General features: G+C 36.8%; 1 protein-coding gene and 1 long non-coding RNA gene across 2 annotated transcripts in view; one reads left to right on the top strand and one right to left on the bottom strand.

Moving 5' to 3' along the window:
* LOC112155475 overlaps positions 1-2954 on the bottom strand; it is a 13976-nt gene extending 11022 nt beyond the window's left edge. The window contains exon 1 of the long non-coding RNA XR_004946961.1: positions 2857-2954. This is a non-coding gene — a long non-coding RNA (uncharacterized LOC112155475). The remainder of the gene's footprint in view (positions 1-2856) is intronic.
* Positions 1-18718, top strand: part of kcnj3a (potassium inwardly rectifying channel subfamily J member 3a) — a 33472-nt gene extending 14754 nt beyond the window's left edge. The window contains exon 3 of the mRNA XM_024287117.2: positions 16980-18718. Within this exon, the coding sequence (XP_024142885.1) occupies positions 16980-17575 (596 nt within the window). The 3' untranslated portion in view covers positions 17576-18718. The remainder of the gene's footprint in view (positions 1-16979) is intronic.
* Positions 18719-24403: the final 5685 nt, after the last annotated feature.

The following is a 24403-nucleotide window of genomic DNA, read 5'->3' on the forward strand; positions in this document are numbered from 1 at the left end:
ATGCTGAGATGAAAATGAAGAAGATGGAACATTGTGCTTTCTTGGGAGGCATGTTATCTAAAAAATTGACTGCCACCTGACTGCTGCCTGACTGCCACCTGACTTCTGCCTGACTGCTGCCTGACTGCCACCTGACTGCTGCCTGACGGCCACCTGACTGCTGCCTGACTGCCACCTGACTGGTGCCTCACTGCTGCCTCACTGCTGGCTGACTGCTGCCTGACTGTTAAAGATTCTGCCAATGGCCCCCCCATCGCACTGTGGCAGTTGTATTTGTGACCGTAGCATAAGTTGTGCACTGATTTTTTCATTTTTTTTTTAACTTGTCCTATAGAATATAAACTAGACTGCTCAAGCAATCAGATTTTTTTTATGATTTTAGGTGACGGGGGTGGAAACTTGTAATTTAGATCAGCTAGTAATGTTTATTCATGTGTTTTGTGCATATCTGTAGCTGTTATGCCTCTGGTAGCCTATGCTTTGTACCTGCTCTGATTTCCTTTTATATATTTATGTTTCATGTGACCCAATTGCTATGATAGAATATCATTAGTCTGATTTTCACTCAATTTAAAATAAAAGAACATGATCTATGTAGTTAAATGTTTTGTTGTGCACTAATATCACCAAAGTTTTAATTAAGTTGTTGTGCAACAAATACACATAAACAGTACACTTGGAAAATGAAATTAAGAGTAATAATTGCTTTGATGTAGACTCTGTCTAGGAGTAAAGCCAGCCTGCATAATTAATTGGAAACATTTATTGCCACTGATTAGAAGAGCAGCCAATGTCATGGCTCGATCTGTGTTTTATCATCAGCTCCAGTAATTGAAATGAAAACTGAGAGCTCTGTGTTGCACCACAGGCTCAATCGTTTCATTCTTATGAGTCAGAGGCTGTTGCCCTGGAGGTCCGGGGGTTGCCTCTGAGCTTTGATAAACACTAGCAAAAGTGAAACCTGAAGACGGGGGGAAGCTGTGAAAGAGCAAATAAACTGACCATAATTCATTTGGAGGCATTCCAGCCAGAGCGTGTCTTCTCTCCTCAGTGTCGCGCTCCTCCCTCAGCCCTGCGGGTCGGGGGGTTAAAGTGGGTTCAGTGGGGATGTTAAAAGCTGGGGCTGAGGTGAGAACAGGAGTTTCCAATTAAATCTAATGTGCTCAGGGGGAAATCTCAGGAGAGGAGTGTGCGTCCTCCTCGCTGAGCTACACCTGCGCTGCTGAGCCAGAAACGGCACATTTTGGATACTTAAGCGATATATAATGAGTAGGTCATTCCACTTGAGTTTCATTGCTTTCCCTGATTACATGTTTAAACAGCATAAAAAGCACAAGATAATAAAGTAATTCAATTTAAACATTTATTGTTTGTCGCTAATAATAAAATATACTTGAGGAATTTATATTAACATTTACTTTACTGTTTCATAGGGCTGTGTATTGACAAGAGTCTAACAATATGATACATATCACAATATCTCGCTCACAATGTGATATGTATCATGATATATCCCAAGATTGTACCTGGACCATTTTTTAATCTTTTTTTTTAAGAAAAAAAATCCATTGTGATAAAATGGTAAAATTCATTTTATTTAAAGATTACCCAAGCAAATTCATACTGCCTTTATTTTGGTAAATTAAGAAATATTTGTTCTTAAAGGGAACAGTCAACATTTTCTTATTTCCAAAATAAACTATTTTTCGGAATAAGAAACAAAAGTGGAAAACAAGTAAGACGCTGAAGGATGCCCATAAATAATTATTATATTATTAATTAAATAATTATAATAGTTATTATTAAATATCGCCAAGTCGGCATTTAAAATCGATACATGTATTGTCATATAAGTATCACGATATGTTGCCGAATTGATTTTTTCCTACACTCCTACTTTTTATGCTAGATATGATCCTTCATTAAGTTTTTTTTAAGTTTTTAAAATGTATGTGTGACATTTTCCTTATGAAAGAGAACAAATGTAATAAGAAATCATTTCGTTTTTGAGTATTTTTCCTTTTAAATCGCTGTCAATCAAACTGAGTTAATGATCCTTCTTTACTTCACCACAGCTCTGCTGCACGTGCATTAAACTTTTTAAGACATTTAGGTTGTGGAATTTTGATTAAAAACTTCAAAATCATAATTAAAACACCACTGGGAAATTTTTTTTTTATATATATATATATATATAATTGTCATAGGGGGACTTTAAATTTAACTGATTTTCACTATGAATGTGTATTTAGAATAAATGTTATTATCTTTTATTTTAATTTTTAGTGTAAATTTCATGAAATACTCATTTTAAGAAATTAATTATGGGCAGATAGATGCAGGAAGACATTATCAACCACTACAGTTATTTCTAACATTATTTTGCATATTTGCTTCCCATGAAAACTTAGTCTTATTTTATTTTTAGCAAGTAAAATAGTCTGTTTCGCATTTTTTAAATTATATAAAAGTGTCATGAAATTCGTACAGCACTGACCTCATTAATTCAGCTGCACAATAAGTTCTAACTTAATGAAGCGTATTGCTCGGCTTAAAGTTGGAGAGTTGATTATTGCTCCAACTTGATTGTGGCTTAGTGTTGGATCAAGTATTTAGGATTATATTTGCATTTACATTTTTCTCAGCGCACGAACAAGGAAAGTCCCTGCTCTTAAAGTAACCATGGAGACGAGTCGGCACCTTTAACTGTTTGAGCGTGACTTGTCGTGCGTCATAAAATTTTGCTGTCAAACTGAATTGGCTGAACTGCTTTCTACTACAGATTAGGCTCCGTAGAAGACCGCCGGATTCTTTAGCACTCAAATGACTCATTTAGATAAACAAACAGGTATTTACCCTCAGCAGGATGATTGTTCTTGGGATGAACTCCACCTAATGAGGATTGCAGTGAGCCGGCTATGACATCCTGGATTCATCCGTTCGATTGTTCTGGCTTCTGCATGGGGGGGCACGGTAATTGTGTCTGTTGGGATTTTTAAAGTCTCTTAGAAGGCGGTGCATCACTGGGAGAGGAGGTGCGGTAGCAGACCTGGGATGAACTTGAATTGTGACATCATAGTGCTAAAACGAACTCCCGATGCTGAAAACCTCCGAGGTGATTTGTAGCTGAAGGCCTCAGCCTTTACACGAGTCTGGGTCCTAACAGAGCATGGACAATATAATACAAGTGTTCCAGGGCCGTATCGGACAAAGTAATATGCTCTGCTTGCTTAAGATGTTGTCCCCCTGAGGAGGGTTTTGTTGCACTTGTAGTGTTGGTCACAGACAGCATTGATTGGCGATGCTGCGATGGTCCCTGAAGTGCAGGTAAATCAATCGTGAGGCCTAAACTCTGAGTCATATGAATGTGTTGTTTTTTTTAAAAGCGACTCCTCCGGGACGTCTCAGAAGTCTCTTTCTCGGTTCAGATTTGCTCGAATTTACTGGAATAATCTGTCGTCTAGCTCAAAAGAGAAACTCGAAAAACCAATAAGGATGCTTCTTTAACATTGACTCACTCTTTCATAATACCAAACAAGTGCGCGATTACTTAAGGGCACAAAAGAGATTCCTCTTTTGTCTGCCCACTTCCAAATGTAGCTCCTCTTCGTGACTTACTGAGGAAGATATAATAACTGTGATCAATTGGAGATTATAGTTTTCATTTTCGAATGTTTTTTTTTTCTTTTCTTTAGATCTTCTCAATGTATAGAGCTGTATAGCCTAAAGAAATCAAGTGATGGACATTTTGTTCTGTTTATAGTGGCATTTCGGCACTAGCTCCACTTGGTAATGTATGCACTTCTGGCTGTGGTAATGGCCCACAGCCATATGCTCCTCTTGCTTGCCCGGCACCCCACCTTGCGTGGAGATGGTTGGCAGCCCTGCTCCTATTCCCTTTTTCCTCCTTCCCTTTCCAGCAGCCTCCACACTCCAGCAATTGCCTCAGCATCCAGGATCTCCCCTCCCCCACAGCCTGCACACTTCCCGTGCCTTTTTTCTCCATCATCCTCCTTCTTGCTCGCTCCGCTCAGCTCCTGCTATATGGGTGGAATGAGATCTCGGAGCCACAAACAACAGGAACCCACCTTCACAAACGGATCACATGGTCGCAGGGCGTTGGGCGGAGAGAGGGGATTTATTTGCGTCTTTAAAAAAGTCAAACTGTGAAAAGCAGGTCACCGAGTGCTTCAGGATTTTCCTCCTGCTCAGTGTGGTCACCATAGAAACAAATGACTTCGACTTGTGTCCTCTATGAATACATCTTCACTAAAGTATTTTCTTTTATGGCGGCCTGTCAGTGTTATTACATTTACTCCTTCTTTTGTTTTTATTGAGAACTACAAGTCAACTTTAACAAGCCCAGGTGGAGCGCCGTGTGATTCAGACCTGTGGCATAAACTTTCAGTTAGCAATAAGCCAGCGAACAACATCCTTCTATCTTGCGGTTTCTAAGCTCCCCGTCGCAGCACAATACCCTGCAGTGTTGGTAACAAAGATCCTAAAATACGACAAATGTTTCTCCAAGCTTTAAAAAAAACTGGGATCAGGACAATCGGCTGAAATTAATTGTTGCAGCTTGTAATCCAGTTTTGCTGCTCTGGCATTTGTTGCCAGACAATGGGAAGCAGCACTCAGATGAAACGGTGAATCTAGCGTGATGGGGCTCTTTGTGTGTAACATCCACATTCTCATGCTTATTTTTGCTGGCATTTTTCTCATACACAACACTTGAGCTGTTTCCACAACTGTGATAGACTGTCAGGGGACTCTGCTGACAGCACAGAGCTTGTGAGCGAGTTTGTATCTTTGTGTGTGTGCCTGGGTGTGTGCGCACATGTGAGTGACTGAGCAAAAGAGAAAGCCAGACAGAGGACGAGTGAGGGATAAGAAGGTTATTTGTGATTTTGTCGCTAAATATGAGGTTGCAAAGAACTCTTCGACTCCCACCTTCCATTACTCACTCTGCAAGTTTATCCGGAGAAGTCCTAAGAATAAACACTTATTCTCACAAAAACCTGGGTATCAATCACATGGCACCTCAGGGAGGTTTGAAACCCACTCCAATGAAAATGGTGTTTTTTAAAACAGGGTTGTGTAGCATTTTCTCATGATGGAGGACATATATAAAACTGCATTTTTGAGTATTTCTTTACTCAAATCATGGTGGATCTCATGTGATTCTGAGATAGACACCTGGCCTGAGGGATTACCAGGGCTTTTATCTTACTCTGGAGTGTTTGGATGACAGCCGCTTCCGCTGTGTTTCTGTGTCTCTGTGACTGAGTTCTAAGGCTGTCCTGCATTAACCCGAAAATAGAGGACTTTTTTTATTATTGTCTTGACGAAAATAAGTAAAACATCATAGTTCAGGCTGCCCCTGCTCCCGGTGAGCAAGGTCCGCTGAAGTCCAGGAGGCTGGCCCCAACCAGAGAACCGCCGCGCTGTGACAGGACAAAAACAGCCGTATTGGATTCGTATTTTACCCGCTGATCAGGTCACTGAAAACGTCCTGTGCCCAAAGTTGAGTTCCTCAGACTTCTATGACCTGCTGTAAAATGCAGCCAGACATTTGAGCGCTGCTCGCCCTCATACGCTCCCTTTCACCAGTCTAAGTCAAATAGACCTTCAAGGAAAATTAGCACCAAAATGTGAAACCGTATCTGGCAGCTTTTTTCAGTTTCAGTCGAATCGCATAAATCATAACGGTTCTTACTTGGAACCAAATTTCAGTGTCCAGCCCCAAGGAGCAGACAAATTAATGCAGTTCTAAAAATCTTGCTGTTACAGGAAACTACAATCATTGGGCTACAAGCTCCCTGCTCCTCTCCATTCTGATGCATCCACTTGTGGACAACTAGTACGTCTTTGTTTTCCTCGACTGAGCTGGGAACTAGTTAAAAACTGTACGGCTAGATAGCTCCACTATGGCTGTAAGCTAGCGAGGGATGATGCGAAATGAGTGCAGGCTTACTCCCACCTACAATTCAGAGGTGAATTTCTAATTACAGTAACTAACCTAGAAAATTATGTTTTTTATTTAGGCTAAAAACGATGTAATCCTAATAAATTTTTTTTAAAAATAACTACTTTTACAACACATCAACAGATGATCAGAGTGTGACTTTAATCATGAAACCGCTCAAGTTTATTTAACAAATTAAAAAAAAAAAAAAAAAGATTCAGATTTTCTATTGAATTGCAGTAAAAAGGTTTGTGCTCTCAGGTCTGCCGCTGTACTCTTTGTGCGTCGAGTGCACATCCAGCTGAGAAAATGACTGAGCCAGACACCGAGCGGATATGATCCGTCAACCTCTCCAACGCGGATAAGCTTCTTTTAGACGGTTTATGTTGAACTCCACTTGTTTTCTTCCCCATCTACTATCAAGAAACATTGACAGCTGCTTTAAAGTTTACAGTGCTTTTCTATTCCAGCCTCCAAAGAACCCATTTTATCTTTGCTGCCACTCACCTGACTTTCTCAGAGGGGAGCAGCTAGCTCTTTCTTATCAAGAGCAGTGCATTTATTTAGTCTCTGCCAGCAATGGCTTCTAAATCCATCTAATTCTACGGTCATTTAAACCTCAACATTACTTCTTGTCACCTTGAACCTCCTTAGTGTTTTTTTTTTCTGTTTTTCTATAGAATCAGCCTGTAAAGTCCATGAAATCTCGAATGTGAATCTGTTTCCCACTACGACATCACCTCCAACTGTCCACTCATTGAAAAATTTCTAAAGAATGTGTTCAGTTAGGGATCAAAATGTCACAAACGTCTATCCTCTGATTCCCCGGACAATTCTGCTACAAAACCTTCTTTCAGAGAAAGGTGTATTCAGTCGAGTTGTAGTTCAGCAAAGGATTATTTGACTGCCATTCATGCTGCATGTATCATAAACCCGTGTGAGCTCTGCATCCATAGAGCAACTGAAGGAGTTTTGAGAGGATTTTACACTTTTTCTGGATTAATATGAAGCAAACTCGGGCTTGTCAAAACGGTTCATATGTAACACGCACAGCAGTACGAAAAATACATCAGTAAAGACTTTGAATGCAAAGCTTTCTTCTTCTTTTCAACATTCCTTTATAGCCATTTTATTCCATACTGTTCCAAGAAAAAAAAGTCTCAGATTATAACAGATTGACTTCTAATCCACAGAGCTAAAATGCTGTTTCCACGTTTTATCAGCAAAGAGATAAACAGTTTACATCTTATAATAAATGTTTCTGGCATTTAGCTGCAGACAAACATATCGATGTAAGTCATTGAAGAAAATAATTTATCAGTTGTTTTGTTATCATATCTGCTGCAGATAGCAGCCCAACCAGCAAAACCTCATCATAATAATTACTTTAAAATGTTAACATTTCCTGTCTTCTTATTAACAGCATCAGAGAAGTAACCAAAAAGTACAAATATAAATAAATAAACTGTGTGGAAGCACATTTCGGTGAGTTTTTGAGCATGTGGATGGAGTCAAATTTTGCTTAAAGGTGCAGTAAGAAACAATAGGAATAATATTAATAATGATATTAAGAATTAACATTATAATTAAACAAAAACCTCAGGATTTTGTGTGTTTTTGCGACACATTTTTCATGTCAGTTTGGGTTTATGCCTTTCCTTTCAAGGCTTTTTAGACCTTTTGCATTTGTTTTACTTTGTTACAAACCAATATGTGTACACCAATCATGGATAGTCATGGGAAAAAAAAAATATTTTTAGATGCATGGATTATGATTCATAAAAAAATCCCTAATAGTTTTATGAATTTAACCCTCTCTGGGAAAAAAAATCTGATATTTGGGGAAAATGATCATATGAGTTATAGGTAGTTATCATTTAGCTGTTGCAAATCTTCAACAACTGCCCTGAGAGAGTTAAAAAATGAAGTGAAATAAACACAAAGTGTCTTTCACTCGGTCATTTTTGAAGAAAATAAGTAACAATTTGCTTCAAGTTTGAAAAAAACATAAACTATGTGCCGATGTTGGATCTCAACAAACCTTTGTAAACCTGTCAACTCTTGAATTTATTTTCAGCTATTTAAATAAATATGACATATTTTTGCTTTCATGTGTATACTAAATCTAGGTAATTTTGGAGCTGTAGTGGTTTGATGCATATTGGCATCAAAAGGCATCAAAGGGTTAAGTATGTTTGATTGTGCAGCTTTACTATTACAATAAAAATAATGGATTAATTTATAGCTTTCCATTCCACATAACAGAGGTGGGAAACAAGCATTTACTGATATTAGAATAGATGTAATTGATCCACAGCTTGTTTCCTAATGAGCTAATGATGGGAAGCTGCAATAAGTCATTTTATTGGACTCTTTAAATCAATTATTTATCTAGTGATGCATTTTATTTTCCAGTCAATATTTTTCTGTGTATGAGGCGATTGAGAAAAAACAATTTTTCATAGTAAAAATTGTATTATTAAACCATTTAATTGTCACTGATCCTGTTTGTTGGTGGCCTTTTTCTTTTTGTAAACATTTGTTGTGGATCCTGTTTAGACGGAAGAGTTTCAAAGCTGAAGGTTGTTAGTACAGATATTTTTTTATCTTTTAATGTTTTGGAATTCTATCAAAGGGGTTATCTGAAACAAAATCAGAAGATTTTTTAGGTTAAAAATGTGAAACACGACAATTTAGGTCAGGAAACAAATCCAGGCTTTGCTTTATCAACATGTCGATTATCTAGTGCTTATTAAACAAAACTGTCTGTGTTTCTGAGTATAGAATGAATAACGGGGATCCCATAGCATGTGGTCACTAAACACATATGTGGGAATCTCTTTTATTAGCACTTCTGAACACGTGTTATTAGAGCTGTCAAACTGTGAAGAGGCTCACTGCAAGCAGAGAAGTTTAACATCTATGTCATCTCTGCTCTACTTTGAACTGAACTGGATGCAACTTAGAAGTTTGATTTCTTGAAATCCCTTTCAAACGTGAACATCAGTCATATGATGTTCAATTGCGTAGAAAAATGCGAAGTCGTTTCTCACATCACTCAGCAAACGGGAGTCAGGAGTCATCGTCCTGCTCTGATTTTGGATTTATTCCTCTGAAGAAAAGAGAGGATGGTGATTTTATTCATAGCTCAGTCAGTGGAAAGGTGATGGAGTGTCCGATCTGAGACTGGAATGCCGTGGATCCCAATCCACTCTTACCAACTACTCAAAATAGGACCTACATTTTAATATTTTCAATTGGATTAGGAGGAAAACTACCAAATGGTTCATGAACGCGACAGAACTAATGGGACTTTGAGTTGGCTTTGATTTTAGCATAAAATAACCAATTTGGCAATTTTAGGGGGACTTTGACAGAGACTCAAGACATTTTCAAACGATTGCTGGATAAAACCCAAACAAAAATCATCGTTCTAGTGTGTATTTTTAATCCCTGTAAACTTTAAACTCCTTTGGACAAAGAAATTAATAGTGTGCTTTCAAATTTTATGGCTTTATTTGCATTTATCAGACTAAAAGATATGTGGGTTTGTGCTAAAACAAAATATTATTTTGGCACAAGATGTTAAGCATTTCCTGACTGTGAGAGATTATTCGGCTATGACTGAAACCAAACAAAGGATGACAGTCGCTGCCATAAAATTAACATTGTCTGTAGATAAAAAATAGATAAAGATAAAAAATCCTTGAAAAAAAAAGCAAGTAGCTGATATGTGTTGTTAATATTTTATTTATGGTATGTTAGAACTTTGTTCATTAACAATTAAACATTTAAAAAAGCATTATAGTAATCCTTTCAAATCGTGAAGAACGTGTTAGTAACAACACATATAATCTACTTGCTAATTCTTAATAAAGTGAAAGTGAGGCTTTATAAATGATTATTTAAGTGTCAACTCATGCTCAACTAATGCTTAACTAATGCTTCATAGCTTTTAGTTATTATAAAGTGTTACTGGAACTTCCTTCATCGGAAGAATGAATCAATGTAATCCAGGACATTTATATGATGGAAAAACTCTCAAGATTCAAAGTGTCAGCTTTTATGAACCATAGACAAAATAGATCGAGTATGTCAAATCAGTAAGATCTTTTACCTGAGACTATCACCGTTCATTCAAACATAAAAACATTCAAAAAAATAAAAAAACAGACAAGACCATTTTAACACATGGAAAGCTATTACTGATTTTTTTTTTCAATCAATAAGAAAAACATTCCCTTTGAAATACATATAAATATGAATGTGGTAATACTACATACAGTAACTACATATTTGAATAGTGTTCATCTAGATAGAACTAGGGGACAGCTGGGGCCGAGGTCCACAGCCAAGACGAGCCAGAGGTGTGGTCCACGGCCAAGAACAGGAGCACAGGAGGTCCACCTGGAGTGGTAAAGATGGACAACACATGAATTGCACTGCACCAAAACAGAACGAGCATACAATGGGCGTGCACGGAGCACACTTATCCCTTGAACTGCACTAACAGGCTACCTGGAAAGTACGGAGGTTAAGATAAAAGAAAAATCAAAACAGTAAACCTGCATCTCACCATCTTCACCTTTACTTACCTTGTATATTCTTTTAGCGTTCGCTATGACCTGCAGCATACCCGTAGGAAAAAAATGCAAGAACATTTTCACTTCAAGTCTAATGTTGTTCACACAGTTTTTCAGCACTTGCAGTTTTTTTGCATCAGATTCATAGTGTTGCAGTGTGTTGCACTAAACTACATAGCAAATACCGCTGGTTTATTACAGCAATTCCTGAGTTATGTGGGTTTTTTGTCTTGTGTTTTTGCTCTGCATTTATTTCATTAAGCATCACAAATGTGAAGATCACGACAATCACACAAGTGTAAAAATGTACAATGGAATGTTAAGTGTGATAAACGAGGACAGAAGGAGACTTGCTCTGTGCTTTATTAAAGACGACATTTGTAATAAGAGCTCAGGGTCTCACAGATGAGACGTCACCAAAATATATGACTAGCTCACTTCCAATGACCAAAAAGAAAGAGGGATTGGTTTTTGCAGTTTTGTGCTGTGAAAGGTCACATGTCTGTGACAGTAAAACAGCTCGGGCTGAAAAGCCTTATGGATGATCTGACCCTTCGCTCACTAGAATATCCTTTAGCCTCCGTCATAATCTTAGGAGGAGATCTTCACTTTGTATCCTGTCACTGTTACTTTTGACTACACTCAGTGGGGAGAGGGTTTATGGCTGTTGCACACAAGCAATAATACAGTTTTGTTTCCATAGAAACACTGAGAGCTGGGCAAGCATGTATTTTAGACTTACATAAGACTTTGCCAGTAATACTTCTTCTTACAATCTGATGTGGGATTTCTCATTTAACTGGATTCCTATTTTAGCATCAACAACAGTAGGAAATCAAAATTATTTCTTATCTTCCTACTGGTTCTATTTTGGTCTTTTTAGATGTGCCCTGCTATTAAATCCGAATGTGTCTTTTTCAAAACGATGCCATTTATTTAATAATGCTTTGATTCCCATTAGATGGTGAAATGTTTTGAAGGCTCGCTGAGCTTTGAGGTGCACGGTTCAGCATCACTGCCGTGTCTCTCGCACAGTGTGTCATGTTAATGTGGGCGTTGCAGAACAGCAGGTCTTCAGCAACAATTGAACATATGTGATGCAACTGTGTCTATAATTACGCCCTGACTCAGGCATCAATCTTTGAATAATGTATGGAAAGAATAGGTAAATTAAACAGTGATTAAGGCTGCTGGTGTCATGAGTTGGTTTTTCGAAGAGCCGATTCCACATGTTGAGATTTCATCGCTGTGGGCTGCTCAGCTACAGAGAAAAGGGTTTAGTGGATGAATGAGGACTGAGCCCAAGGCTTGAAGTGTTCATCAGCTTGCAGACACCAGTAGATTACTGTAGTCAATCTTCATTTTAGAGGGGAAAAAGGAAAAAAAATCACTCGGTCGGACTTTTTTAGTTGTTTTCAAGCACCAGTAAAGTTCCAATCAGCATATTTACAGTATGGAAGCATAAAATGATACAACTCAGTTTATCCGATGACCTCTGGTGGTGGTTTAAGTGGCTGACAGAAAGCAATTGACATCACATTTCTGTAAAATCGACTCATAGCCGTTGATGTTGTTTTGGTTGGAGGCATTTTGACAGGGTCACTATGCAAGATTTCCATTCATGGCTTAGCCTCAATTGCTTTGGCCCTTAAGTTCACATTCGCTTTACCCACTTCATTCACTGCAACTCACTTGCATGTGCTTCAAGGCTCTGGGACTCTGGAGCAATAGAGCAGAAGTAATTCCACGAATACCCTAAACGCACTCGATGTTCAGTGTCTTGCACATCTGTGACTGTGTACAGAGTGGTAATCAGTGAATCATTTCATGACCTTGGGAATCACAGATGCATCTAGTTCAGACCATGATATCATGCTATCAGCAGCAGTGCCTCACCAGGAGAGTGTGCGACTCTGATTTCAGACCTCTTTGCCTGAGCAGATTTAAGCTGTTAATTAATACACGTGATAACCAGCAGCAATAACGGATCTTCTAATAGCTTTCAACAAGTTTTAACATGAAAATCCCAAAAGGTCCTCTGTGATAAAATCTTTTGGGTCATTGTTTTAGATATGCTGCTAATTAAAGAGAATTTGTCCAAACTTTCTGCAAGGAACTAAAGTATTAGCAGAACCTGAACATAATGTTATAAGACAAATAAGGATAAGCAGGGAAAAGTATTTAAGTGAAGTAGCTGCTACAAATTTTTAATGTAATTAGTTGCATTTTTGAATAGGAGTTTCACTGAAAAAAAGTGAAATATTGGATCAGTTAACAAAAGTTCGGTAATTTGTTACATTTAAAACTTTTAGTTTTCATCAAATTAAAATTTTGAGTTGATGGTTTGCTCAACATAAAAATGTAATTTGATAAAAACAAATATTTTTAAAGCAGTCCCATCTTAAACTCTTGAATCATAAAATGTAACAGATCACCAAAGTAATAATAGAGCAAAAAAAATCTACATGAGGATAAGAAATGTACAAATAGATGATCACATGCACAAAGAGTTCTGCTTCTGTATTCTGAAAGTTAGATTTTTAGCAGTCAGATGTTTAAAAAAAGCTGCAGTTTTTGTCAGATTGTACAGACCTATATTTATAAAATTGAAAAAAAGCATGAAAGAAGCATCTGAGATTAAACTCATCTCATAAAAGCAGCTTTTAAGATAGTGGCTGTTTGTAAAGTTGTTCAGCAAACGCAGCACTTCTGCAAGTTCAGGAAACACATCCTTTATTTATGTTATTAACCCCAGGATTATTATTTTTACCTCAAAGAAATTACATTTGTTGTTTGAACGGCCAGTTCTGAATAGGTTGAGATCAAATCACAGCTGGAGATCAAATCACCATCGTCTCTGCCTCAGATTGTCCGGTTTGTTACAGCACCTCCTGCTGGAGGAGGGGATTCAGCAAGTCCGTTTTCATTCAGTTCTTTCTGCCTTTGGGGCTCTTAGATCTCCAGGAAATAGTAATGACTGGAATTTAGCATAGTTTAATTTACTAAAAGTTTCGACTAAATACAGTTTCTATATCATCCAATTTAAAATAAGACTAAAACAATCTGACTTTTACTTAATGTTCCTAAGCGTACACAAGGATAAGGATGACACTAAAGAGGAAGAGGGGTGTCGGACTGGAGAAATGCTTCAGGACAATCTGATAATCAATGATTATAGCAGTAGAGTGATTTATTTATCAACCGACTTATTGTTATGTTTCTCATCAAGTGGAGTCAGGCTTTAATTTTATTAATTTTATTTTAAGATATGTAATATAAGTCCAAACAACTCTTAAGGGTCATAAAGTCCATTCATATTTGGAACTACCACGTTGTAACTTGAATTGGTCTTTCGTTTTAGCAGTCCAACAAATCAACTTGTTTAAGGTAGTTTTCTTCAGTGGAAGAAATGTTTTCTTGGTCCTGTCTAATGAAAGAACCAGCCGGTTGAAAAAGCATCCCTATTAAATTAAATGAAACAGGTTTTTGACCCCAAAAACCTGTTTAGGTATGTGTCAAGAAAGCAAGAAAGCAAGCGAGGTGCAACATCATTAAAAACAAAGCTAAACTTTCTAAGTCTATCCTGCAGATGTTAAATCTTTGCAATGATGTAATATTGACTTTTCTAAAGATAAACTCGTCTTTTTATTCAGTCAGATTTGAAAAGCTCTTTGAGTTTTACCTGCAGTAAACATCATCCAGCATATTTAAGCTTTAGAAAATGATGTTGCACACAACACCAGCTTCTAAAAAATAAGACTAATGATGTTTTGTAAGGAAGGGCATAACATTCGGTGCTTTTGAAGCTGTAGGCTACTACTGAACTAAATAAAAGTGTATGATGCAAAAGATATGCAATGAAATAAACAGCCTTATATTGCTGCCTGACAGTGCCATGACAGTTTTTTTTTTGCATTTTTTGAATAAAAAGTTTGCTCTTTTAAGGGTTTTCTTTAGACTGATGCTTATCTTGAGTCTTGCACTTCATTAATGCATTCTGATTCTCCAACTGAAATGCTCTGACAGCTGTCAGCTGCAGGTAAGACAATGATTGGTGGTCTACTTCTCAAAACACCACTTAAAATAAATACATTAATTTTGTTTTTCTAGCCAATAAAATTGACTGTTAGGCATCATAAATATAGATTTTTTTTCAGTTGCTCAAGAATATATCACATTCTACTTACCTTAAATCCTGTTTATTCATTTAAAGCATATGGGAAGAATTTTATAAACAATTGCATCAAATTAAAATGAATAAAGATTCATATTTTCTATGCAAAAATCTGATATGATGGCCACAACATCCATTCTTGAATCTGTAGTTATATATTTTTTTTGGCTTTTTAAAAATTAGAATCATGCAACAAAAATTCAGTAAATTATTCACCCACATTTGTCAAAAAGTTGCTTTTAAGCATTATATTTTAGAAAGAAAGAACTTTTTTTTTTCTTTTTAATTTTCGTAGCTGATTTTGAAACAACGTAAGCTTGCTGACTGAGACTGTTGTGCAGGGGCGTATCTACAGGGGGGCAAAGGGAGCCAGCTGCCCCCCTGTAAAAACCTTTGCCCCCCCCCCCACACACACACACTTCAATTGCTGTATTAATTAGTATCAATATTAGTGTTATTAATGTGATGTTGCGATTGCAACTAATAACGGAAATTCAAGCAAACCGCGCGATCTGTTGCGCACCTTGCATCTTTTTATATTCACCGTAAGTTTACTGCAACTTTGACCAATGTACCGTCATGGATGACGACGCAGCTTTGTAACTTTTTCCCTTCTGATTTCCTCCAGGGAGCTGTGCTTATTGTTATAAACTCTCTTTAGTCTTTTCTGACTTTTTTTTTCTCTTCCAGAGGTACGTAAATGGTCATCCTGCACACGTGATGTGAAGGGGGGGGGCTGAGAGTGTTCGCGCACGTGGCGGTATGGGGGTATGCTGGGGTATGCTCGGCGCCCATCCGGAGCAGTCTATCATATTGTGCTGCACACAGCTGCTGCAGCACAATATGAACCGAGTATGAGAGAAAGACAGAGAGAGACTGGGAATTGATGATACAAATGAAGAATTTTAGAGTCTGCAGGAAAATAATTCCATATAGAACCTCCTCCACAACAAACTTTTACAGATGCCTGAGAGAACCTCTAAAACAGAGCAGTAAAGTACTGGTAGAAAAAACTCCTCAAAGGTTTGGTTTTCCTCTAACATTGACTCAGCAGTGATGCTTTTGAAATGATAAAAATTAAGATTCTGTGGAGAACATGGAGATCTGAGACTTAATCTGCTTATATATGTATATATTTTAAATTTAAGTTTATAATTTTTCCCTGGAAAACGTTGTTTTATTCTAAATTATGTTTAGATCAATACACAAATACTTGGTTTATTGTGAGCAGGGAAGACCAAAAGTTCATTTTGAGTTTCATGGTTCTATTCAAGTTAAATGATGGTGAAGTATTTCCCTAGTGCCCATGTCACAATAAAAAGAGTTGGCATATGAGAATGCAAATTTCTTATTTTTTAAGCGCTTTTCAAAAAACAGATGTATTAAAAAACTTTTGTCGCAACTTTTCACAAAGGCATTTTAAATAATAAAAATCTGCTGGGAAATCCTGGAGTGTCTGCTAAGATTAAGAATTCATCAATACAAGCTTCTTTAAAGATTTCAAAATTAACAAAAATAAATATTTTTTAATTGGAATAAAACAACAACAGTATTAACGCTGCTAAAGGGTAAATCAACTTTTTAACGGGGCTTTAAAAATGCCATCTGATGGTATTTGCCACATTTTTAGGGGTCACATGCAAGAAACAATCTAGCCGGAAGCAGAAACTTTGCAACAATAGCTGGTTCCATAAGTGGAAATTTTATAAACTTTTTTTTTATAAATGTTTTTGTAAACGTCAGTCCAAAAGGCTGTGCAAAATAGCCCTTAATAATAATTCAAATAATGTAAAACAAGATAAAAAACACAATAAAATAACATAAAATACATATTCTTGATCCTTTCATTTTTAACAGCCTTCCAGTCTGCCGTGCTCATTTGCCACGTCAGTGTCATGATTTGTTTAGTAAGAAAGAAAAAGCAAAATTTTTTTCCATCAAATTTCTGGGTCATTGAAAATCAAGGATTAAAAAACTCAAAGGTTTATCAAATTCAGAATTGATAAAACAGAAAAACGTCCACGTTTGAAGCCCAATGAAACAATTGGGTTTTTTTGTGATATTGGGCTATATAACTAAAATTGAATTGAATTGAAAGTGTTTGGTTTGTTCTCTGAAGAGTGTGAGTTTAATGTTAACAATAGTTCCAAAACTTAGTTATTAACAAAACATTTTAATGACAAACTCTGGTTTTGTGTTGAAGGTCATTACAAAAAACGGCTTCAGAACTCTAACGCCATTTGTGTTTCCACGACAGGAATGACGTGCCAAGCGAGGACATCGTACACCGAGGACGAGGTTCTGTGGGGACACCGCTTCTTCCCGGTCATCTCCTTAGAGGAAGGCTTTTTCAAGGTGGACTACTCTCAGTTCCACGCCACATTTGAGGTTCCCACCCCTCCTTACAGCGTGAAGGAACAGGAGGAGGCTCTCCTCCTCTCCTCGCCCCTCATGGCTCCATCCCTGTGCAACAGCGGAGACAAGAACAGCTCTCTGGACTGCCTGCAGACCCTGGAGGACAATGACAGCACTACCAAACTGCCTACCAAACTCCAGAAGATCACAGGGCGGGACGGCTTACCTAAGAAGCTGCTGAGGATGAGCTCCACCACCTCAGAGATGACTTACAACTTTGGGGAGCTGCCCATGAAGCTGCAGCGGATCAGTTCTGTTCCAGGTGTCTCTGATGATAAGCAGGCTGGTAAGGCCTCTAAGATCAGCACAGAGCCCATGAGTAAGTCCGTGGCAGACTTACCCCCAAAGCTGCAGCGACTAGCTGGGGGAGGAGGGGGCAGGATGGATGGACACTTGCCGCCCAAACTTAGAAAGATGAATTCAGATCGCTTTACATAAAGCAGACCACCAATTGTGACTCCTGATAGCCACTTTTTCCCCTTCCCAAACTAGAGTTCCTCTTGTAAAATCTATCAACGGACTACAATCTTGTATTTAAAGAAATAAAGAATATGTGCACAAATAACCTTATATAAAGTAGGGTGTTGGAAATGAGCACACATGTGCTCCATTGAAAGACCTCAGATATTTTTGTTCCTTTTTTTAAAAAAGAAAATAGTAAGATGTACAATTAGCACAATCTGGCATGAAACTGCGCATGTAAATGTGAATCTTAATTTCTGGCATGACATTTGCTATAAATTCTTTTGCAGAGAAGAATTTCATCAGTGAGTTTGAAGACGAAGGGAAAATTGCACAAGCCATATGATTTACTGTATGGAGAAGCCTACATTACATTGCTCTATTTTGTAGTGACAAATACATACATTTGTTTTGAGTTTATTGCTTTGGGTGTTTAATGTAAATCGTGGCAGAATTCTGTTGACTGCATGCTCCTTTTACTGACTTAGCTATACAAAGGTAATAGACAAATATGTTTAGCCTTAACTATATTACCTTAATTCCATTTTCATGTTGGTTTCCAGCTGTATTTTTGGTATTTCATATACAGAACTATTTTACCATGTTCATGAATTTATTAAATGATCAAATATGGACCATGTTGCTAGATGATGCGCTTACAAATGCATTATTAGCATCAGAGGAACTGGGCACAATGCAACGTTCACTTGCTCATTAATGCAACACTTGAGTTGAAACATTGTGTAATCCAAATTGATAAGCACAAACTAATCGTTGTGTATTTTCCTGTGATGCTGGAAGGTATTTATGGGCATTTTGTTGCCTGGTATAACACAAGAGTTAAAGTTAGCAGCCTCCATTAGATTTTCAACTTAGGTGTTGCTGGCTAGATATAGTGGGTCTGTAAGACATTATTTAGATTAAGGGCCCATTATTATATGCCTCCTCTGTGATGAAAGCAATAATAATATCAATATAATCTGAAGCCACTGGATTTACTACAACCCCCCCGATTCATTCTGTTTACTGAATTCATGACATGAAATCTGGTTTTCTCTCAAACACATTGTATGGTACCCGATCTCTTCAGGAATAAAGATATAACATAACTGCTTATTATTTTTGATACTTTTACAGGAATCATCATTTACGTCATCAAAGGTTGGTTAAAACAATAAATATATATTATGGTTGTGGTGAAGAATTTTAAAAACACGTTTATGCAAAGTTTAGTGATAAACAGTTTTAATAAAACTAAGATCCAATCAACAAGTACTTATTTGGTTAGAACGAGAAGTTTTACTAACAAACTTTAGTGTAGTAACGTCAGGACTTCCTGAATCCCTTTCAGGGTTGCTAGAGAAGAACCTAGCAACTGTTGGTTGACGGCGGGTTACACGGGGGCATTTTAGAGTCACCAATAAACCTATGAAGGGTGTTTTTAGACTGAAGAAAGCCGGAGAGAACGCCACACAGAAAGGTCCCAGCCGGGATTTGAACCAAGAACTTCTTTGTTGTGTGAGGCGAGAGTGCCAACCACAACATTGCGTCGGTCACCTATTTAGTATTGCTTTGGTGATTCTTTACTGGTTAATTTTTTCCTAAGAAGACACTGTAGAGTTTGAAAAGTTTACTCAAAATTCCTAACTCAGTAATGAGAACTCTCTGCAGACGAGATGTGAATGACTTGAACTCCCTCTCCAAAGAAAATCATGTTTTTTGAGTTTTTAACATGTATGAGGCATTTTTCTTATAAAAAAGAACAAATGTAATAAGAAATCATTTTGTAAACCACCTAGCTCAGGTGCTGGAGAAGAAAATATGGTATATTCACATTTCCGTGGTCAAATCAGCCATCACTGGATTTTTGTGTGAGAGTTTTGTACAATACTTACAGTAGCAGGAATGCGAACACTGGATCTTCTTGATTTGACCACAGAAATGCAAATGGCGGCTCATTTTACTGCAGTTGTAAAGGATTGTCAGTCAATGAAAGAGCATTTTGATGTTGACTCTGCTCTGAGAAACCAATGGACTGAATGTATTGATCACAGCAACGTCAACAAACATTGGAGAATTAGCTAAAAGAGTCTTTGGTGAACTGGAAGGAGAAAGAATCAGGATTTTGGAGGAAGTTCGGCCCATGAAGATCTTCACTTCCTCGTCCGAGGTGACATCCGGCTAAAAACGATACGGCTGGACATTACTGATATTGCTGGACATTTTTATGTAGCAGCGGTGAAGATTTTCGCTAGCGAGACACAGAGCTATCATAATCAGACATTGTGGGATCAGGGGCGGAGCAAAGCCACGCCCCCTTTAGAGGAGATTATGAAAATAAAGGCTTCAGATCAACATGAAAAATGACTTTAAGACATTTAGGATGCAGAATTTTAGTTTAAAAATTAAAAACACTACTGGGAACGTTTTTTTAATAAAAAAAATTGTCATTGGGGGACTTAAAAAAACCTATTAGGATCAATACATTTTAAAAATGTTAATCTGACAAAACTGATGTCAAAGGTCTTTTATGTAAATGCTGAATGAAGTGAACAGCAGATGTTTATCTTAAACTGTCTTCTTTGAGAAAGAGATTAGAAATATTTGTATTTTTCTTCTGTTTAATTCTGTTTCAAACATAATCCTTTGATGAACAAAGGAAATCAAAAATCTGTTGAATGTGTAATGTTTTAAACGTGGTTAGTCTATAGCAGAGATGGGGAACTGCAGGCCTCGAGGGTCAGAATGCTGCATTCTTTCTTACATACACTGCTCTGGCATGTTCTAATTGGCTAGACACACCTGAACCAGGTAATCAATCAAGAGTAGAGCTTGGATATCTGGAAATCATACAGACTAAGTTCTGTTTCCTACATTAAAACAATAATATTGTGTTTTTGATAGTTAATTTAATCTCAACATTTCAGATAAAAAATCTTACAATCCTTCTAAAGTACTCTTAGGAAGTACATCCTGAAACAATTCAAATATTAAAACAATTAACTGTTATTTGTTGCTAAAATACGGATGGATGAACAAGAGAATTTCCGAAGTTTTCATCAACAAAACGTGAAAAACCTCTGATTCTTAGTATATAATTCTTATCAACTTTTTTCAAACTACAAAACGAACAGTTGTAATTTCACAAAAGCAGCTTTTTCCTCAGTCACTGGTCTCTTATTTCCATGGACTCTTAGTCGGTGATGTTTTGCTGCTGCAGGTTGTGAGAAATGAGGTTTGGCATAGACCTCCTGAAATAACCACAGACTGGCTTTGATGGTATAATTTGCATTCTCTAAATTGCCGTGTATGCTCCTGCATCAGCGACACAGAATGAAAAAGCATGAACACTGGTGCATCCCAACTATCAGAGATGCTGGCTGTGGCACCTTTCACTGATAACTGCCAGGACTGTCCCTCTCATCTCTGTCAGACACAAACCCACATCAGTTGTTTTTTTTCTTTTTTCTTTTTCTCAAACATGGACTCAGTCACAGAGCCCCTGATCACTGTGTCCAGTTTCTAATGCAAATGAGTAACATAGAGTAACATATATCTAAAATCCCTTTACATGCTTATCAATCCTATTTGTTGCAAATGTTTTTTTTTTATAATTCCTCTTTAAATCAAAATTTTTGAATCAAATTATTTATTTAATTATTAACTTTTCCTCATTTTTTTGCAACTTATATCTTCTATAAATGCCAGGAAAGTCTAGTTTCTACGAAAATGCAGAAAACTTCAAAACTTTCCTGTAAATATTTTTTACAATGTGAACATTTTTTATCCTTTTTGACACAGAACTCATCAAAAATCCAAGAAAATAGTGTTACAAATTAAAATTGTGAGGAAAAAAACAGCTGGATTTATGAGTAATTGAAAAAAAAAGACAAGTCATTCAAAACCACAAACAACTATAGTCCTGCTTTTTTTATTATTTTGATTTTTTTGTGACTGTCAGCCTAGAAAACATTTTCTGTATTAGTGCTTAAGGGCACCTTTTAAAATGGATTAAGTAATTACAAAAAAATGGCATGAAAAAGTCAAATCAAACCATTCTCAATTTGTTCAAATTATGTATTTTTATTTAATCCTTAGAAAACACAAACCACCAGTCAGAGTTGCATTCATCGATCATTTGGTTATTTTTTATTTTTATTTTATTGTGAAAGATCACAAAAATTAGTTGGACTTTGTTTGGTCATCTTTTCTAAAAGACATTTATTAAAGCAGAGACTGGATGTATTCTAATAAAACTCCATTTATGCCTTCAAAAAAACCCAGACATGATGAGATTTAAAATTGTTCTCTGGAAACTCATCTTTTTGTGCTTTTGTCTCCTCTGTAGTGGCCTGAAGACAAGCAAGAACAAGAAAATGTTGAACGATAGCTGATATACTACTCACATGCATTTTTAATCTTAAAAAAAAAAGTTTTGCAATTTTTCCTTAAAAAAAATGAAGCTTTGAGTCCAGATTTTGGATCAAGTTCATAAAAAAAATGTTTTGAGGTGTTTTTTTATACTTGTTAATTGATATAGAAGAATATTTATCATTTATTGCTAAACAATCTGAAATTTGACAAATTCCTAAAACTGATTTAATTTTTGTCTCACTCTTACTTTATAAATATAATACATTTCACAAATGTGATTTTAGATTAATTTATGTAAAGATGAAAACTCCCATAGTCCACCAAAAATCAGCACTCTACTGCTTAGCAGATATTGTGTGTGTTTTTTTTTTGCAGATGGTGCAGTTGTTTTGTCACTTTCTCCTCAAAGAAAATGAATTGAAATATCAAAATATACAAAGTCCAGAATGGTCTAAAAAGAACCACATCAGATCTACAGAAACAAAATTAAATAAAATAAATATGTCAAAATAAAAAAATAAGAATTAAATATAGAATCTCACACTATTATCAAATAAAAGGCATAGAAAATAATAATAATAAAAAAAGAAAACCTCAAGTCTAATTTAAATTTGAAAACATAATGCAATATTTTTCATATTTAAATCTAAAGGTTAGAAGAAGTTGTAGACATTTTTCTTCTTTGCACATTGCATCCCACAAATCCCTGTGGTTTGTTACTTTTTAATGATAAAGTGAATGGGCACAAAAAAATAAAAGGGAACCATGGAAGAAAGACAAAAACTGGTGCTGAGGATGAATAATATATTTGTCTCATCCCAGTACTGTAAGTTAGCAAACTGATGGTGATTAAAGTTGAGTCAGGAAAGGATGGTATTAGGGAGAAGATTAAAATGGGGGGGAGAGTATAAAAGACAATTCCAGAGGGGGCTAGATGATATTTCTGTCTCTTGTCAGATCCTGTTATGACTTGTTTTAAATTTTCACTTCACCTCTTTAAGCTGAAGCTTTTTCTCAGCTACACAAATACATCTGATCACTCCAGATGGCACTGCTGTTAGACCAGTACTGATGAGTACCCACACCCTGATTTATTTATTTTTTTGTGTCCAAAAAAAGCATTTTTTGATGTTTAAAATGAATAAAAGTTGCAAGAAGTATTTGTAATACATGGTGTTAAACGTGCACCTGGAATCACAGACACATCTCTCAGTATACCTTTCATGGAGAACACAAATGAGCAACAACAGATGCCTCGTCTCTGGTGTATTGTATTTGTAAGATAACCGGCTGGTGTGGGCGTTTTGCAAAACAACTCAGTTTGCACCTGAGTCAAAATTCATCTCTGCTTTAGTCGCCAACAGTGCAGGGGAAAAAAAGAAAAAAAAAAAGGAGCTGAGTGGGACTCATCACAGTGAGCCCACTCTCTCAGAAGAGTACTGAGCCTAGTCTGCCCCGTGCTTGTTTTATCTGCTCCTTTCCATTTCACGTTTACTTAGGATCAGTAAGCAACTGTCACCCTCTTTTGCCAAATGTATTTCCTTGCAAGCAAAGGATCCATTTTTATTAACCATGGGAGGCCGCTGCATGGCATCCAGCTGAAAAAAGGGATTCTCTGCAGAGCATGATGCCAGGCTGGTTACTGTTTTGGCACTGCGAGATGATTTTCAGATTAATGTGGTCTGTTGGTTATGGAAATTAATGTTGCACCGCCCTGCGATTTCAAATACAAGACAAATAAAGCTGCTTAAATTATTCTCTCTTAAATCCACTCTCTCCTTCATTAACATATACGTTTAATTCCATCTGAGGTGTTGATCCTATTGTATATACTTCTGGTGCTTCAAACCCAACATGTAAGACTAAAATAAAATGTTCTCTCTCTATCCATACTTGCTAAAAATAACGCTGCCTAGACGAGGGTGGCAGATTCTCTGCTGCATCTATCAGTAAAGACGATTGTTTTGAAACTCCTCAGTTGTGAGACATGGGCTGTAAACCTCTACAAGTACATTAAAAACAAGTATCCCACCAACTCATCTGATCATTTGACCACATCCTGAGTGCAAGTGTAAGAATCTCCCCCTGGATGCTACAGCCTCAATCCAGATAAACCGTTTGCCTATTTAAAACGGTTCTAAGTAAACGTTAAAATATTGTAATTTACCAAAAAACAATTAACATTGTACTCTGATTACTTTGTAGGAAGGATTTCCCCCTGAAATACTTGTTACCTAGCAACAGCTACCAGAATACCCAGCATCTATGTGTTGCTGGAACTAAATAGGTATTAATTAAAATGTAGAGTTTTAAAAACATGGAAGATGCAATTTTAACGCCTTCATGCCATATGTTGCTAAGTCGCAATGTATAAAATCCAGGACCGCACTTCATTTAGCACCACACAAAACACTGAATTTTCTTTTGTAT

The sequence above is a fragment of the Oryzias melastigma genome, linkage group LG21, assembly GCF_002922805.2.
Source record: "Oryzias melastigma strain HK-1 linkage group LG21, ASM292280v2, whole genome shotgun sequence".
Lineage (NCBI taxonomy): Eukaryota > Metazoa > Chordata > Actinopteri > Beloniformes > Adrianichthyidae > Oryzias > Oryzias melastigma.